The sequence below is a fragment of the Oculina patagonica genome, chromosome 1 (assembly GCF_052425735.1).
Source record: "Oculina patagonica isolate OP01 chromosome 1, crgOcupat, whole genome shotgun sequence".
Taxonomy (NCBI): domain Eukaryota; kingdom Metazoa; phylum Cnidaria; class Anthozoa; order Scleractinia; family Oculinidae; genus Oculina; species Oculina patagonica.
The window spans coordinates 48,381,910-48,399,943 of NC_135758.1; the positions used below are offsets into that span (position 1 = coordinate 48,381,910).

General features: G+C 37.3%; 3 protein-coding genes across 4 annotated transcripts; 2 read left to right on the forward strand and 1 right to left on the reverse strand.

Moving 5' to 3' along the window:
- Positions 1-1,763, reverse strand: LOC144635635 (homeobox protein ceh-30-like). Its single transcript, XM_078494724.1, has 2 exons — positions 1,592-1,763; positions 1-1,445 (listed from the first exon to the last, which is right to left on the reverse strand). The coding sequence occupies exons 1-2, from the start codon at positions 1,707-1,709 to the stop codon at positions 922-924; spliced, it is 642 nt and encodes a 213-aa protein (XP_078350850.1). The 5' UTR covers positions 1,710-1,763; the 3' UTR covers positions 1-921.
- A 6,641-nt stretch (positions 1,764-8,404) lies between these two features.
- LOC144635617 (barH-like 2 homeobox protein) lies at positions 8,405-12,442 on the forward strand. Of its 2 annotated transcripts, none has more exons than XM_078494708.1 (3): positions 8,405-8,873; positions 9,702-9,903; positions 10,055-12,442. In XM_078494708.1, exons 1-3 carry the CDS (start codon positions 8,856-8,858, stop codon positions 10,471-10,473), a joined length of 639 nt encoding a protein of 212 aa, XP_078350834.1. In that variant the 5' UTR covers positions 8,405-8,855; the 3' UTR covers positions 10,474-12,442. The 2 variants fall into 2 exon arrangements, with proteins under 2 accessions (XP_078350834.1, XP_078350840.1); XM_078494714.1 differs by having other exon boundaries at positions 8,407-9,147.
- A 2,646-nt stretch (positions 12,443-15,088) lies between these two features.
- On the forward strand, positions 15,089-16,787 carry LOC144635683 (barH-like 2 homeobox protein). Its single transcript, XM_078494769.1, has 2 exons — positions 15,089-15,246; positions 15,371-16,787. The coding sequence occupies exons 1-2, from the start codon at positions 15,123-15,125 to the stop codon at positions 15,850-15,852; spliced, it is 606 nt and encodes a 201-aa protein (XP_078350895.1). The 5' UTR covers positions 15,089-15,122; the 3' UTR covers positions 15,853-16,787.
- Positions 16,788-18,034: the final 1,247 nt, after the last annotated feature.

The following is an 18,034-nucleotide window of genomic DNA, read 5'->3' on the forward strand; positions in this document are numbered from 1 at the left end:
TTTTTGTTGTTGTATACAGCTCCCCCCCCCCCCCCATCCCTAACAGTGATACAGGGCAATTCACTTGATGTGATTGAGACTGAGTGCAGAGAGAGATTGATAGCGAATGAGTGAATCGATTTGATGTCGCTTGATCGGAGTGTGTTATCAAGAGTGTTATGTAAAGCATCAACACAATAGGGAAGTTTCGGATCGACTTTTGGCTCTGCATGTTTTCATGCAAAACGTATCATATGAAAATAAACTGACACACGAAAGGTTTTGCAGAAGGAACTCGGTAATGGCCAACTGACCCTTTGGCTATCCTTGGCGAGACAAAGTTAAAATTTATCAAACAACTACCGAGTTTTTAATTGTTTAATGTCAATCAGTGAAATTTATAACATAAACGTATATCTATTAAACAAATACATAGTATACCATCTCACGAACAACTTTAATTTGATTATGGTCCAAATTAGACAATGGTATTAACTATGTTCTCAGCATCTTGAAACTAGCTAGGGTCCACAATCACCGCTTTGGTCAAACCTATTTTATGTTGAACTGTTTTCCGGTTTTTATGTCCGGTTGGTTTCTTGATGGCTTTTCCTTCTTGAACACACAATATTTTAGTCACAGATTAAGATTAAATACTATCTCGCACAAATTATAATATCACATAGCTAGCACTTGGAGTTTGCCTGCTGTCATGCTCATAAGACAATAAACAATAAATGACTGTCAATTCCGTCGAGTTGTAAAATGCCCAGCATGAATTTAAATAGCTCATCACCACACTATATTATAAATAGGTCTTTAAATAACTTCATTCCCCAAATGAAATGCAGGGGATAATAACATATTTTGACTATTGAATCACATCTCCATGTACAAAAATTTAAAGTAAGTATAACTTGATTTTCTTATGAAGGGTATGAATCAGCGATCGTCTTCAAAACGGCGGGGTGCATAATAAGGATACATGGACATATTGGAATATACGACTTGAAGGTTTGAAGATGGACAAAACCTTGGCACCAAATTATACCATGGAGATTGCCACGGGCTACAACAATCTTTGCAGCCAGAACTCCCTAACTGATGTTGATCGTACATGTGTCCCCAGTACATGCTCTCCTCAAAGTCAGGCGCCGTTTGCTTTTTCCATTTTGTCCGCCGGTTCTGAAACCATGTTTTGACTTGAGTGTCGGTGAGGCAAAGGTCGTTCGCCAAGCAAGTTCTTTCGGAGATGGTCAAGTACTTCTTGCCGCGGAACTTCTCTTCGAGAGATTTAAGTTGACCGCTGGTGAAGGCGGTGCGCCTTCTGCGGATCTTGTTTTGGTGGGAGTTGTTTATGTCGTAAGTGGCTGGACATGATGTATTTAAGAGATCTTCGCTGCTTGAAACTGGACTGAGCTGCTTATTCTCTCCATCGCTTTCGCAAACCGATGTGATTTCCTTTTCTGAAGAACAAAAGAGAAAGGAAAGCGAAAGAACGCCGTTGTTTCAGTTCACGATTTTTAAGACCACAACATTTTGCTATTAACCAGACCTTAAAATATGTGTAGATAGTTCTTCAGTCCTATTGTGGAATATTTAACAAACTGACCTTCTTCAGGTGTAGGAGAGACAGTTATTTGTGATCCTGCAAAAGACTTGAGCGAGGCGTTTGCATTATTTTCACAACCATCACCAAGAATTGCATTTATGCAAAACGACGCGGCCATGACAGAAGCTTGCACAGGCCTGCCAACTGCAAATCACTCCAAGGTTATGAGTGATATTTTGATAGCTGTTCAATATTATTTGTATAATCGGCCCTCAATTAGATTATTTGATAGCCAATTAAGATAAAACCGCTAATCACTGACGGTTTGACAGCAATAAAAGAACCGACATAAATCAGCTCAAGGCTGAAAAATTGTTAATTGGATCAAGAAGAAGAAGATCAAGGAATGTTTTTATTTTCCTTCGCAGGTGATCTTCTCGATAAGCTACTTTTGCTTTCAACGAAGTAAAATCAGTTGATTTAACTGAGAATAAACCCTCCATGAAGGCATTTTCGCCAGTTAAATCACGGAAAACGTAAAATGAAAGTTCACGCCAAATGGAATGACAAAGTTAAGTGGAGCGGAGTGGGACAAATGCAGTTGTAAGAACGACTCGACAAAATGAAGGTTCTCGGATCGGAGCGTGAGAGGCGGCTGTTTTCGTAGGCTATTCCGAAACTATCAAAGAAAATCTCATCATCCACTGGTAATATGTGCAGTTAATAGTCTTTCTAAAGACCCGCGAGTCGCTGACAGACGAAAACAGTGTGCCTTGTAATAATCGCCATGCGTCACACCGTCAATGGTCGTGACGTCACGGATATTCAGGGACCCAAAGGGGCGCTTTTTTCAGCCTTGGTACCCAGACCCAAAGGCTGTTTCCTCCTTGGAACCCAGAGAAAACGCCGATTATCGTCCCTTGGAGCCCTGGGGCAATGTAGTGGATTCTTAGTTTTAGCCATGGAGCTCTGTAAACCGCTTTGAAGTTTGTTTTAGCCAGACGGACACTATTGTGAATAATAGCTTTCTAAGTTACGATTTTAACAGGAAGGTATGACTGGCTGCACGCGTTTACTGTTTGCGGTGATTTTGATCTTGAACTTTGGGACATCATCCACAGCAATTTAGCTTAAGTAATGTGGTCTTAGCATGCTATTTTAAGTGTACTCTGGCAAAAATTCCTTAATCAGTAAATATTGAAAATCATCTCAGCTAAATAAAGAGCAAAGACTGGCCTTAGTTTTATTTCTGTCATTCCAATAGGTCAACGCCAGCAGCGGTATCGCCCTTGGGACGCCGTACGTCGTTATTAAGTACTAAATTGCGCAAATGGTTCGGGTACAAAATGATAGATCGGATACAAAGAGATCTATGATAAATTTTATTTTTCAATCTGAAGTGAGGTCAGGAGTTTAAGAATGATATACCCCAGTCCCGAAAACCCCTGCCCGCTGCAGCATGCAACATGCATGCATGTACACTTTAATTTCTACAGTTACTCATTCTCTTATCAGGAATACTGTGAAATATGCATTGTTAACAGTCTTTTTTATATACGAAATGCCAGTTATTATGAGATTATAGATAGATTAACTCAGCGTCTAGCAAAAAGCTAATATCGTCATCCGTCGAATCAATGACTTAACTCTGATAATAATTACTGTAAAAACGTTGGGGCTGACACTGGCAAGACCAGACCACGATACCGGGAATTTCACGCCCTACTCTTTAAAATAAGTCACGGTGGACTCTTTTACGTTCCCTGCTGACCATAACACTGAAGATGCAAGGGACGGGGCCTACGGTTTATCGTCCTTATCCGAGAAGACTAGAACATCTAACCATTTGTAATGACCCGAGACCTCCCGCACAGTAGTCCGGCGCTCTACCAACTGAGCTAAACGGTCAGCCTTGATTGAAGCGTACTTCTCTCCGGATACTCGGAGAGTATACCGGTTCTGCCGAATGTTAGTACCAGTTCTTCACTGATACCTTGATTTCGTTTTTTCGTTTTTTCTGCCTCCTATTCCAGAGTGGTGTCCATGCCCCCCCGGTGGCCATGTTATTGCCGGCATAACGAGGAGGTCATCACCGAGCCTTTCACTGTATTGCTCAGTCCTAGTTACATCAAATTGATCTTTATTACCAAAAACAGCCCTTCGGAAATATTATATTTGTGCGATCGTATAAATCACTTGCTCGTGCATTTCAAATTAGCATGTTCCAGCAACTGTCATGAATTTGGGGCTCCTTTAGCTTAGAGCTACTAATTCCAAAAGGGAAGGCGACTATTACTTTCAGAAAGAAGCCAAAAGCGCGTGTCAGCTAAGCCATCGTTTTTCGCGTGTCTGCTTGTTTCACATGTGTAATTATCACTGTTTATCTGATATCCCAATTACAAAACTGATGAAACTTAAATATTTGCCAGGGATTTGATAAAAAAAAGCCCTCGAGAGGTTGGTCAAAAACCCACGAGGTGTTTCTCAATGCCGACAAATTGATGGACGATAAAAAACAATTCTCGGATTAAGACCCCCCTAAATCGACCAAAATAACTCCCGAGAAAACGATCCTTTATTTCATCGCCATTGCATAGCATACCAATGCATGTTGCCCTTGGGTGGAGGGGGGAGAAATTTCCATAGAAATTTCCATAAATTTCGGATTTTGGTCTAACATATGGTCCTTATGTAGTTCCGGGCAGGCTACCAAGAAGGAAACACAAATCTTTTCAGTCTTCAAGGGTTCGGAATTGAACGCGAACAAAGATAGAAATATAAATTTTACTTTTAGCATCTTGGTATCTTTTGGAGGTCAAAAAAGGTTTGGGTCACGCTTAGATTGATCTTCTTTAGGGGTTTAATTCAAAATATCCGACGACCATCCCCGTCTGTTTCATATAGGAGTCCCCCTGGAATGCTTGTAGGGTCGTGGTAACAGTAATGCAATAAAAAAAAAAATAATAAAATAAACGTGTCGTGGTCCTCTAAAGCGTTTTTGTCGATAAGCTATTAAAAATCTGAACATTTCCTTCCGTAGCCATGTGTATTAATCTCTATTTTCATGGGTTTGGCAAATATTTTTCCGTTGGCGGCACATCCCACCAAGGAGTCATAAAACGGATTAGGGAACGGGCAAAAAAGTCAACATGAGGTCTGTTGCAGAGGGGTGTTCCAAAGGGGGCGACTTAGGCTTGCCGGAAATCTATTTTATTTGACAACGGAAATCTGTGGCTGCCGTTATAGTTCATGCCTCAAACTAAATAGACAAACTCGCTCAGTAAAGTGACTGGCACCCCGTTCTACGGGAAATGAAATGAGTAATTCAGCTCATCAGAGGAAAAAAAAAAACAGAGAGTAGTTATTACGTCATGCTTATCCCACGGGAATTAATTAGTGGCGTAGGGACGAAATAAGTCGTTGCCCAAATATGGTGCTTGCTCAAATAGAAGCAGCGAAATGGTGTTCAGTGTCTTGCGAGAGATTCCTACGTCTTTGAGACGAGCGAGTGTCAGAGCTGCGTGCTTAAGAATTCTGATTTAACAAGTTTAAGGGGAATTTTCTGCAAGTAAGGAACTTCGTTACTTCCTGATTCAGAGAAGCTTGGCTTTTTCGTCGTTATTTTCGGGTAGATGAACTGTTTACTGGCCTATATGGCCTATCTTTTATTACCACAATCGGGTCAGGTGAAAACAGACACAACATTGTAAGCCATGTTCAGGTTGTTTGTATAAAAATTCCGGCAATGTAGAAGTTATGACGCCTTTAACATAGTAAACATTGTTAAGTATTGTTCTAGTTTTGTTACATTCAAAATTGCTACTTCTGAATGGGCGTTTCCATTGGTGGGTCGCTAATTTCGGGTGTTTCTAACATCTGTTAATTTTTATCGCTTCTTTCTTAAATGCTGTCTAAGGGATTAGTATCTAGTTAGTTAAATTCGATAAGATTTTTGATGGTCTGGCACAATACTTAATTGTTTTTGCTCACATTCCAGGTCGGCTCAATGCTGTGACAACAATGAAGACCGTATATTCTTCTCCGAGTCACCTGATCGATGATCTGTACTTGGTCTTTAACGTTTATGATTCATTTACTATGAGAAGATTTATTATTTCTATCGCAAATTTAAGTTATCTCTAGAAAGAAAGTTTAAATAGTTACTGAAAAAAGTTAAATAGGTACTAAAAAGCCCTGTGGGGAGCTGACTATTAAAATTCTTATCTTATGTTATCTTCTTATCTATTTTTGTATTTTTTATTGTCGGTCGTAGAGCTTGTCCTTTTTGTAATGACTTTGGGTTCTGCCTGTAAGCGAGTGAGTCAAGATCTCCATTATATAACATGTTCCTTGATGACGTTTTGGTCCACTTAATATAAAAGATCCCGGGCACCTCCCGCTCAGCCATAGAGCTAAATCCTCGCAAAGCCCCCGCTACAATGACCAAAGGTCGTTTCGTTTCCATCTTGAGTTGGCAATCTAGTGAAAGTTACAACTGCTACAGTAACTACAGCTGTTTAAACTAAGATAAACCAAATGGTTCTCTATTAGGATTGGTCGACATTTTATATTTTTTAGCGCATTTAACCTTTTTTCCTTTGACAATCAGACACACTTCCAAAACAACATTTACTTTTATTACTCCAAAAGCAGGGTTTTTCTGTCTATTTTTAATTTATGTTTACTATTTCTTTTTTTCTTATTTAAATGAGTTCGGCTGAAAGGCAAAATGTTTAAATACATTTATAGATATTTGTATCATGGCAATACAACACAATATACTCAGTAAACTGATTTAAATGCTCCCACCCTTTTGGTCCTTCCCTGGTTTCTAAATTCATACTTTTTAGTCATCTTTCTAGTTTGTAAAGTTATTTTGGATGACAAGTTTCCATGTTTTATCTAAAATCAAAGTATTGTCCGAGAGTGAAATTATTGTAAATTTATGGTACAAATAAATGTAGCAAACTCAAAGTAAGTCGATGGACTGTTACGTTTGGCAGCAAAAACTTGGACCACTGGAAGAATGACAGCAACGAGCGACCATCATGAAAGCTTCGTAGCAGGCTTTCCGGCAGAACTCACTGGCAAAGGCAACTGAAGGCTATGCAGTAACCGACCGCAGACATTCAAGTGTTTGAAAGAATTGTCGGGACGATTAAAATATTTAGCAACTGATTTAGCACATCTATTTTTTATGCCACTTAAATGCTCACGGAAGCATCTAATCTCACATTTTTCCTGTCTCAATAATTTTATAATCTAGTGTTACATAATACCGTGCAGCTAATACGGGTTCCAATATGGAACATCAGTTTGCATTTAGCCTCTCTCAAACTGAACTCAGTCAAACTCGCCTTGTTTTAATATTGTTGTAGACCTGTTTGTATGTTCTACGCCTTGTGTTTTATCGATGGTGACCGACGGTCATTGAAAAACGTACATGTTTTAAAGACAGTATCACAAGTTGCTAAAGAAGAATTAAACAGGCTATCTTACAATGGCATGCGTTTGTTTCGTCAAGAAACGCCAAGGACTTCTAACAGCTACAAACAACTACGCGGCTCGTATCAAGCTAGCTGCTGATACTAAACAATGGCGAACTCAGACACATGGCTTGAACGAGGAAAAAAATAAATTACCAACGTCAGCATGCTAACTGAAAAATATCTATAAAAGGGGTTTGTTTATTTTACTCCATATTGAAAATAACACTTTTCTCACCAACAAACGTCTTTCCAGCCGTTCAAACTGTCCTTGCCCTTATTTCTGTTTTCTTTGCCTGAAAACCACAACAGACCCTGCCCATTCGGTCCGCAAAAACACTGAGAATTTATGGTAATTGAAAACACATTAGTAAAATTGCTGTATAACAGCGAATAAAGTCGTTTGAATGGGCTCGCACTGTGCTCACATTGCAGGTGGCTTGAGTAACTAGAGCTTTATCAAAGGACACAGGAATTTGCATCCCCAGAGATAAAGGGAATCGCCGCTTTTCCGACTTCTGGTGGCTAAAAGTAGAATTTGCACAGCCGTTGGACAGAAATCATCGTAAATGAAAAGTAAACAAAAATTTAAATAGAATCATGTCGATTTTTAAAAAATGTAACAACAAGACAGCAGATTTAGGAATAGCTGTATTTGAAAGTGTCCTTTTTGAGGCAAACTTTCCCGATGTTCTCGTTACACATAAATAAAAAATGAAATCTTACGAGGAGTGTTCAGCCCTGGTTTCAATGTAAGCTGCTTAGCATCCCAAAATAATTAAATACTCATACATAACCATTCGTGGGATGGTGTTTGACATCTTACCATCAATTGCTTTTGATCTGACAGAAAAGTATGTTATATACATTATGATTCTTTGCATAGTTTCACCATTTGTTGATAACTTGTTTCTCATAAATGTTCAACGTTCAAACTATTGAAGGATTAAATGTCTCCAAGCTTTATTCCTTCTCCAGATCACGAAACAACTGCCCATGTGTCAAACTGATCAGAGGTAATAACAACAGCATATGCCTTTTTTTCTGCCAAGATTTTCCGCCTACTCATTCCATTTTAATAAAAGACCCTTTTTTTAAGACATCTTGCTCAAAATTAAATCTAATAGTTAATTAAAGTTGATAAATTTTTCTTCTGCTTGAGACCGGAGCATTAGAGGAATTTTACTTTACATCTGTTATGTTGAATTGTTTTTCTGCTACATAATAGAAGTCTTACTATTTGGTCTACGAAACAACAATTAGGGGTCTTTGCTTAACTGCCGACGTTTTATTAATGAATGGAAAAATAAGAAGATTTCTCGATAGGAGCCATTTAGGTATTTCCGCCAATAAATTAACAGCACATTTTAGTTTCAATGTAGATTAAAGTTTCAGCACTTAGGACCATTTGTTAGAGGAACCAAGTTGGTCAAGCCACAAGAACACAATGTAACTAGATACGCTTATCAAGGGATAAACGCCGCTTAGCCTGAAAACAAACCATTAACTTAAAACCCTATAAAATTAATGACTAATTCCGAATCAAGAGGCAATCCGCCCATCTCTCTAGGTTTATAGTTGATTAATACCTAATGATTTAAAAGTATCTTATCAGAAGTCACTTTAACTGCTCTTTATTTGATCGTTTGCTTTAGCTTTGTAATACTATTAAAACATGTGGCTTACGGGTGTGCACCTCATGAAAGATTGGCCCTCGGGCTAACTTAAAATGGTCGGATATGTTTATGTTTGGATAATATCCATCTTCACCGGAATGTTCGATGAAGTGGGTCTGTTAGAACACTGTTAGAGAGGTAACGGTGTGCTAAAGATATTTAATGGCCATGAATCTTAAGGTGCGCCTTATTATTTTGCCAGTTTAACTTTGTTTAACCCTTCAGCATTGCTCACCCATTTGACAATCTTTTCGCTTCAGGATATAATTGAGTATAAATATGGTGAATACTTTCACAGCAAGATATTTTCCGTCGCATTAGATCATATATATTTTAATTTGTTACAACGTGCATTCAATTATTTCTCCCATTGAGCCAAAGTTAGCTTTTTGGCAACCTCTGTTCAGTTGCCATATTAAACCGAGTACAGAATTGGCTGCTCTCGAGTCAAAAGGTAAGGCATCGCTAAATTAACGTGTAAATCCAGTAATTTGTCTTATTTTTTTTATATAAAGGAACGAATTTCTTTTGTTGGTTATTTCTGAGGCTTCCTCTCCATCTGATTTAAATTTTTTGAACAAGATAAAACCTTTTGTCGAACCGGTAAAGGGTCGGAAATTTTCTGCTAGCAATTTTTAACCGAACGTCACTTCTTATCAGCTTGCTGATCTGTTCTTGTGTGTCCGTGTCAATGAAGGTTTAACTGTTTTAGATCATAGTGAGATAAAACTGAGCAGGTTTTGTAGTAACGCTTTTGGAAAGTTTAATTTTGGCATCTGTTTACTACACTCCTTACGGGTAAAAATATTTTATCCGTTCTATGCTATAGTGTGAAAAATTTGGGTAACCATCTCTTGTGATAGTAACATAGAATCTGCACAGAATCGTTCTCAGTTGCTGATGAGTTGTGCATTTTATGAACTTCATTTCATATATTGTGCTAGAGGACACCATCCAGACATGGTTTAGGTTTAATTAACTTGGATGTGATACATTATTATTTTGTAGCCATTATCCAAAATGATGGAACCAGCTAATTCTGCAAATTTTACCATCGCTGCATTGTTGGGCTCAGGAAGGCCTCAGCAAGAATTGATCAGAGAAGCAGCAACATTTCATGATCAAAGTCTTCATGGGCCTGCAGAGCGTGGCGGTCTTCGTCCAATGATAGAAAGTGACGAAGAGGATGAACCGGAATCCCAGATCCCAGGTAATGTCGTGTTTAAGTTTTTTTTCTGCCATTTCTCTACCTGTGGAAATTCCCTCTGGATCTTTGAGACCACTGGGTGTGTACCATGTACTATTCCTACTCATAAGTTTTCAAGAATTTAACACATTTAACTGTCTCCATTACCTGACAGATAACCGAAATGTGACGTCCAAAGACGAAGATATTCGTGACTCAAAAAACACCAGAAAGTCAGCCAAAACAAGAAGAAAACGAACAGCATTTACAAGCTTTCAGTTGAAATGTCTTGAGGAAAAATTCATGATGAACAAATATCTCACCATTGCTGAGAGAGATATGCTAGCCAAGTCTCTTCAGCTCAGTAACAAACAAGTCAAAACCTGGTTTCAAAATCGTCGTACGAAGTGGAAAAGAGAAAATGTTGGAGAGGCCATTCACTTGGCTTATGAAATACAAAGAAGTAGTATTGGACCTTACCACCCGTCTTGGGTTCCTATCTGCCACTGCCCGCCTCCTCCGCCAATCTATAGAATGAACACAATGTATTCTTGTCCAACACCATCATTTATCCCACCACACGGAGCTCAATAATTTATAACTGACAAAAAAAAACACATCTTTCTTTACGTTTCATTTCTTTATTGGCTTGGACCTTAGAAGCGCTATACAGCTTATAACAAACAATATGGTGTATAAAGAAACTTGGTAAAGGATTAACACTGTATCAGTGTTTGTATTTTGACGAAATAATGTATAACTGACGGTCCACTGAAAAATTCATGTGGTAAAAGAATGGATAGGGTGTTATTGATTTTTCTTCGGTAATGAATAGCTAATTAATAACTGTCAGAATACTGTGTCCATATGAGCGCAAGCCCATGATGGAGGGAGATATATATAGACACGTAAATAAAGTCTCTTTGAAGCTTTTACGTGTTCTTTATGAATTCAATTGAGTGGATTGTTGGAGAATTGAACATAATACTGAAAATTTATTCCCTGAATTGAAGTGATGTTTTTACTTAGTTTAACGATAAATTATATGCTTGTAGAGTAAGGATTTTCTATCTAGAAACGGCGTGACACAGTTGGTATACCAGCATTTCTATCGGAGCATTCTTAAAAACCTTACAGACGTTGACAACATATGTTACTGCACTAGCCATTACGGATCTGTTGAATGTTTCTTTTATCAAACTTTATTTCATGATTCTAATACATCCCATGATTCAAAGCTACTCTTACAAGTCCTTTTTTCTCGTATGAGAAAACAAGACGCATTCCAGTCGTAGTAGAACTTTCAAACTTTTTCGTCCTGAGTTTAGGCAAGTGAGATTTTTATGGCCTCGTATGTGTAGGAGCGATAGTACACTTTTAATTAAATTGTCTGCTTACTACATAATGCCTTGAAATTCTTCTATCTTTCTGCTTGAAATATTTGTCGTGCAACTGTGTCAGCTGCAAAACAACGCCATCTATATTCAAAGTCTTTGGTGATATAGCAAAAGAATGCTAATGTTTCATTTGGAGCCTTGATGCTCAATGTGTCCCGGCTTTTCTTTTTCCCTTTAAACTTAATACGTAACAAACAAAAACTATTGACGTGTACAAATAAGTTTGAATTTGTTTTTATTTTTGGCATGATTGAAAAAGTGGAAATATCCCACTTTAAATAAGTTGAACAATTTTGATATTGTTTCTAGCTTCTTGTTTTTACATTTTTCACAAGTTGTTCTTTAGTTTATCCTTGAAGCATCTTATCCGCCAATTTGGCTGATAGATTGAACTAGGTGAGTAAGACTAAGTGTTGAAAAGCGGAAAAAATTTCAGTCGCGACAATTTTTGAGTAACTGAATCCAGTACAAAGAAATTGAAAAAATTGAAAATTATCGTCTTTTGAAGAACAGCTTCTAACGTAAGCCTAAGGCTCTTGGATGTTTTGAATTTTTGTTATTTACATATGTGGCCCAGGCATAAGGCAAGTGAAATCATAACATATATTTGATGACAGCTTTATATTAAAAAAAGAAAAGTTAAAATAATTGGTTCATAACTGTAGTTGAAACATATTAAATTGCTGGGAAAAGGATATACGTTCTCGTGTGTTAGGTATTACATATTTCTTGATAAATTTAACTCACTGGAATCAGCAATACTGGATTATTGAGCTGTATAGAACTTTAAAGTTTATGTTATCATTTCGGGACATGCTTGATTGTTTTTTTAGTATCTTCCACGTTTGGGTAGCGATGTGAAGGCATTGTTATTAGTCTGTAAGGTCATTGAGAAATATCAGAAACTTTTTTTTATTTAATCAGTTTTTTAGTGTCTCAGAGCCACTTTCGTAAGATATGCGACATCTTGTGATCTTTTGTTAAAAGTTTTTCGTGGGGAGTTTGTATTTTTTAATGAAGAGAAATGTACGGATTGCAGTCTTTTGAGTTGCACACATATTTCAAAAGTTCGTTAAAAAGTTTCATTACAAAACATCTTTACTTGTAAATTTGTATTCTTTAGTGTTAAGTTTTCTTTAGCTTATAAAAAAAAGTTTACATTTTTATATTGTACATACTTTTATTGTCCCAGGGCCCCTTTGGATACCAGCCTCGTTGCTAAATGGACTACCCTGGCTAAATAAAGTTTCTTTCTTACTTATTACCACATATCCTCATACGCTCGGACGTCGAAGCTTAAAAGCATCAAATCAAGAAATAAGATTACAAATAGAATAAACACATCACGAAATCTTTTGGTAACAAAAATTCGTCACCAACATTTATGGACAAACCTTTGTTTTAAAATTAAAAGTAACCATTCGAGTCGAAAGATTTTTCTAGCAAATGTGATCTTAAGAGTATCGATTTCTATTCAAGAAGAAAGAGTAGACTTTTTGTATGATGTGTTTTCTTTAAGATTTGTATTTGAAAAAAAAAGGTTTTTTGATTATATGTTAGTGACTCAAACACCATTTTGCACTATGGTCGGCAAATTAGAATCACTTTTTACCTTTTAGTAGCACACCTAGTCAGTTTAACGAATCGACGTTCATCAGAGTATGAGGTAAATGAAACAGTTAAACAGCAACAGGTTTATTATCTTTATCTTCAACCTGAAGATTTCAGCTCTAGTACAAGTAAATTAATTTATTGATAAGGATAATAATAATAATTATAATTATAATAATAATAATAATAATAATAATAATAATAATAATAATAACTTTATTTATCCTGGTAAAGACCGGTCAGTCGATCAAAGATATAGATTGACTGGTATATAATCGGTGACCAGTATAAAAAATTACAAGCATAAAATTTACAATTACAAATCTAAAAAGTATGAATTATATACAAAAATTTAAATGTAAATTGTAAAAGTGTGATTTACACTATCCATGTTTGTTAGATGAGTGAATGTTTTGCCTTTAAATTGTGCAAGTGTTGTGAGCTCTTGGCAGTTTGTTCCAGGCACTCGCAGCCGAAACACAATATTTCCACCCATGCGTTACACCCCCTATTGTATTCAACGTAATCAAGGAAGAGATCTCCACGGATTATTGTCTTGCACACCAACTTCAAAAGTGAACTATTGACTAAAACACGCTGTGACATGTAACTAATCATTATATAACACATATGTTTCAGATCATTGCAGCCTGTAGCCTGCGTGGTAGCCTGTTGCTCTTGACTGAATGATTTTTGTCTAAGCATTCTGCGCCCCACAAAAAAGAGTTATTCTTGACCCATAAACTTACAGCCTGTTAAGGATTATCTGACTTATGTCTTTCATTTCAACCCTTAAAAAGCTTTAATCGCCTCTTAGTAAAACCACTAGCTCGAGAGCAATAAACGATTATAAACAAACAAAAGATCAGACTGAGATAGGATTTTATCCACTTATAAGATTAAAATCTAAATGGCTTTCGGTACCTAATTCAGGTCCCCAGATTGATCACTTAGACCAACCAGTCGGAAAATGCAGATAATCTCAAGGATTTAGTGAAAACTGATGTGAGGGGTTACGTATGTCCTTCGAGCCAATTTGGTTGCTGGCACGCGACAGGGCTTCTTCTTAAATGAGAGATAGCAGTGAATTTAGAGTTCATGTCAATGCTTGAAGAAAGGTTGTATTTCGATATATAAACTGTCTGAAGATTCCTTAAAGACAATTTGTTGCTTTTTGGTCAATTTTGAAAAGTACACGGTCTTCTAAGAAAACAAGCGCTGGCAAGCATCAATACGGAAATGGACAATGTAAAGATTTCAGCGATCATGATGATAACTTACCAATTAAACTCTTAGTGGGGGAGGGTCTCTGCTTGAAATACGTATCTTTCATCAAGTGCAGAATGAGGGGGTTTAATTTTTTAACTATCCGTGCCGCTATTCATCACATGTTTTACATGGTTCATCAACACACATTTCGTTTAACGACGAGGGAAAACAAGTCTTTGTCTCACAATTTTTTTCAGACTAACTTTTCAGACGACTGAAAGCTTCTTATGATAAATCAAAAACAAACGTTACTTCTGTCGATAATTATCGGTTTTCCTAGAAAACCAAATCCGTTTCCTTGTCGCTTTTTATGCTTTAAATAAATAGCAATTATGGGAAAGGAAATTCGGCGGGTTTTTGTCATAAACATCTCAGGAAAACGTCACAGATGTAACCTAATAATCTTGGAGATTAGACAATTGTCTGGCAATGTGGGCTTGACATTTGTTGAACTCCTTCATACATTCAAGGAATTAGCATTCCCATCACGCAACCATTAAAAACGATAAGCAAATTCTTCCTGAAGTCCAAGGAGTAATAAAATTTTACCAGGGAACACATGATGCTATTTTGGCCCTGTAATTTGGTCGATTATATATTTGAAATCTCTTGTTTTCACCAACGTCAACAAGCGGAAACAATTTTTGAGCGATGATCACGAAAGTATTACTGCTGGTAATGTATAATGGCTCTCTTAGCCGGCGAAGCATTTGATGATCTCATTAGAGCTGACCCAGCTCAGGTGACAAGCGCTTATATGTCTGTTTACAATAACTCCAATCATTTACCGGCCCTTTGTTGTGTAAAGTGGAAATAAGTGAAGGTTAGCAGACCTTCTCTAATTGGCTGTCAAACAGATTACTGGAGTCCGGATGTTGGTATCATAATATTTAGCAATTACAAATAGTTGTTGCCTTTAATTTGGACCTGTCGAAGGGCGTACTTGTTCATCATAGCACCACTTTCATGGCATCTTTTAGCATAAACGCGATCTTGGGAAACTCAGAGCAGATGCGAGAAGGAACAACTGATGTTGTTCTGAGACAAACTTGTCTTGATGAATCTAAAAGGCAACAAGCGGAGCTGGCAGGTTTGTCGTTTTTTAAGTCAGTTCATCGTTTTTAAAATAAGTTTCGGTAAAATTGAGTTAGTAGTCTTACCTGATAGTTAAAGTTCCAATTTAAACAAAAAAAAATGTCCTTGTTTTTTCGTAGAGCATTACCCTGCAAAGTCAGTGACGTTTGGTGATGAACGCGACTTCATCGACGACAACGAGTTACCAAGACAAGAACCGGATCTTCTTAACAAGACACGGAGAAGACGAACAGCCTTCACAAGTGGTCAACTTAAATCTTTAGAGCAAAAGTTTCGAGAAAAGAAATATCTAACGATCACAGAAAGAAACAACTTGGCCAAGAGTCTTCGTCTTACCGACACTCAAGTCAAAACGTGGTTCCAAAATCGGCGGACAAAATGGAAAAAACAAATGGCCCCTGAGTTTGAGACAAGCTTGAGATGGGAAGACCCAAATGCTCCGTTTCGTCCGATACAGACAGTGTTTCCCTATTATGGACCACCTCCGATGCATTCTTTACCGTATAACTACAATGTTATACCAAGTTTTTGTCCTTCGTCAAATCTACAAGTAGTGAAGTCAAATATCCACCCGTTTGGGTCACCCCATGGGATGATATAAATACTTTTCACAAGAAGCCGTTACTTGTATTATTCGCATACAAACTCCGTGTAAGCATAAATGACATGAAACAGCTCACTATCATGTGAAATTTCGTTCGAATTTAAAATTCTATCCCCTCATTTCTTCATAGACTTGTACTGAAAAATCTTTCGAAAATTGCGGTAATTTTTTATTAAGACAATTACCGCTGCTGAGAAATCCGTCCCGAGAATAGTCCAGAACCAGTTGCTGACTTTTCCCTGTGACGGAATGAAGGAAAATGAAACCAAAGGAAACCGCAACAAATTGTCGGAGCACTCCTTTCAGCTGCTTTCAGTCTGCAAGTTTTGCCCGAACACTGTCTAACAATTTAAACAATTTTAAACAAGCGTTACGACTTCTTTTCCTTCGTAGGAAAAGTAATATTAATTAGTAATTATAAGATCCTTAACTTAATCTTAACGTTGTTATATCGCATTCAAGTATCTCTAATATAAAGGTTTACAATATTGGATTCTCCCAAGTGCAAGGACAGGCTTTTGAAAGTGCATGGTAAACGACTTCCCAGTTAGAAAAAAATGTGTCTTACTAAAACACAACTCATTATAAGATTAATTTACCTAGTCTAATTGATATAAATGAGCTACTGACCCACACATTTAAATATTGTGTAGAATTCTTCATTCGCCGTGAGAACCATACTGGACGTTAGAAAAACGATACATTTATATACGCATGAACGAGTGGATTTTTTGCCACTTTAAAAATATGATATAAATAATATAAATGGGTAAAAGATGGACCGTGGAACTGTGTGCTTTTCTGTGTCACTGTTAATTGTGTTTAAATGGGCCTATGACCAAGAACGGAGGCTGTACCCTCGGTTGACCATATGTTGTTAATCTATCTTATTTTCACAAAGGTTTTCTTAGCATTTAACAAGTAGGGATCGCTGATCGGATTTCTCAAAAGATGGCAATGAAAGTGATCAAGGAGAAGAAGTTCGTTATCCCCTCAATTTGGATTTTATAACAATTCCTAAGAAACTGTTATGAGTTTTAGCACCTGGTGATTTTCGCGTGCAAAACGAGGAGCCACTCGTTTTAATCAAGAATCGTCTAGCCAACTAAAACAGTAAAACGTAAAACATCGAAGAGCCTGTTACCTGGTTCGTTATCGGGCCTTGTGCTCCCAACACGCAACATGGATTCTGGATGTTTTTCTTGTGGTTGGATAAAAATGTGCTTTTAAAACTGGCCCGCAGGGAACGGAAGCCCGCTCAAACTGACGACCCCGAAATTATCAGAAGGTCGAGACGGGAACTTCACAGCGACCACTTTTGTTTTTACCGCTGAATAAGACAAAATTATTTCAATTAAAACGTTTCTGCATCCTATCCCGCATTCTATGAATCCTGAAGAAACGTGCTCAATTTTGGCAGACGTACTTCAATTTGAAATCAGCCATTTTTTTTCACAAACTAGCTTCATAAACAGAGAGAGATTCCCGCATTCTATGAATCCTGAAAAAAAAATGTGCTCGATTTTGGCAGACTTCAATTTGAGATCAGCTATTTTTTTTCTCCAACTAGCTTGGTACACTGAGAGAGAACAGAGGACTGTTAATCACTGAATTAAGTTAATTTATTGTCCAGTGTTTGTTATAAACTAGTCAAACTTTGACTAAAGTCCTTTGGACATCTAAGAGAAAGAAAAGAAAAGTGGACAACTGATATCAAAATGTTCAATACACGAAGACTTTCTAATGTTGTCTAATGTAGCGTTTGTTTTCTTGCAAGACAAAGGGGAACATTACTTTAGACAACATTAATACCTCACTGTCGCAACAAGTTTATAACAATTTTGGAGGAGAATCGCTACTCTATCCTGACTAAATTTCTGTTTGGCCCTGCGGTAGTCACGTTTTAGTTTTATATTCCGTGTTTTTTAACGCTCGATCTTCAACATTCATATATCTGTATAACTGCTCGTTGTTTTATTGAAACATCAGCTGGGCCGATGTTCATTAATCACGGCTGTTTTAGACGAGCCCTCCCACCAATATGTTGAAATACCACAGACTTTGAAAAGTTGGCAAAAAATATCCAAGAATGCATTTCTGTGTGTTTTCACTCGTCAATTTGTTTTGCACAGTAAGCTTCGACAAAAACAAATAATCAAGGCAAGTCTACAGGCGAGTC

Excerpts from the sequence above, each read along its gene's own strand:
- LOC144635635 (XM_078494724.1), bottom strand. The coding sequence starts at position 1,709 with ATGGCCGCGTCGTTTTGCATAAATGCAATTCTTGGTGATGGTTGTGAA. Across the intron at positions 1,446-1,591 it reads CTCTCCTACACCTGAAGAAG|AAAAGGAAATCACATCGGTT; the intron begins GTCAGTTTGTTA and ends TTTGTTCTTCAG.
- LOC144635617 (XM_078494708.1), top strand. Across the intron at positions 9,904-10,054 it reads ACCGGAATCCCAGATCCCAG|ATAACCGAAATGTGACGTCC; the intron begins GTAATGTCGTGT and ends ATTACCTGACAG.
- LOC144635683 (XM_078494769.1), top strand. The coding sequence starts at position 15,123 with ATGGCATCTTTTAGCATAAACGCGATCTTGGGAAACTCAGAGCAGATG. Across the intron at positions 15,247-15,370 it reads GCAACAAGCGGAGCTGGCAG|AGCATTACCCTGCAAAGTCA; the intron begins GTTTGTCGTTTT and ends GTTTTTTCGTAG.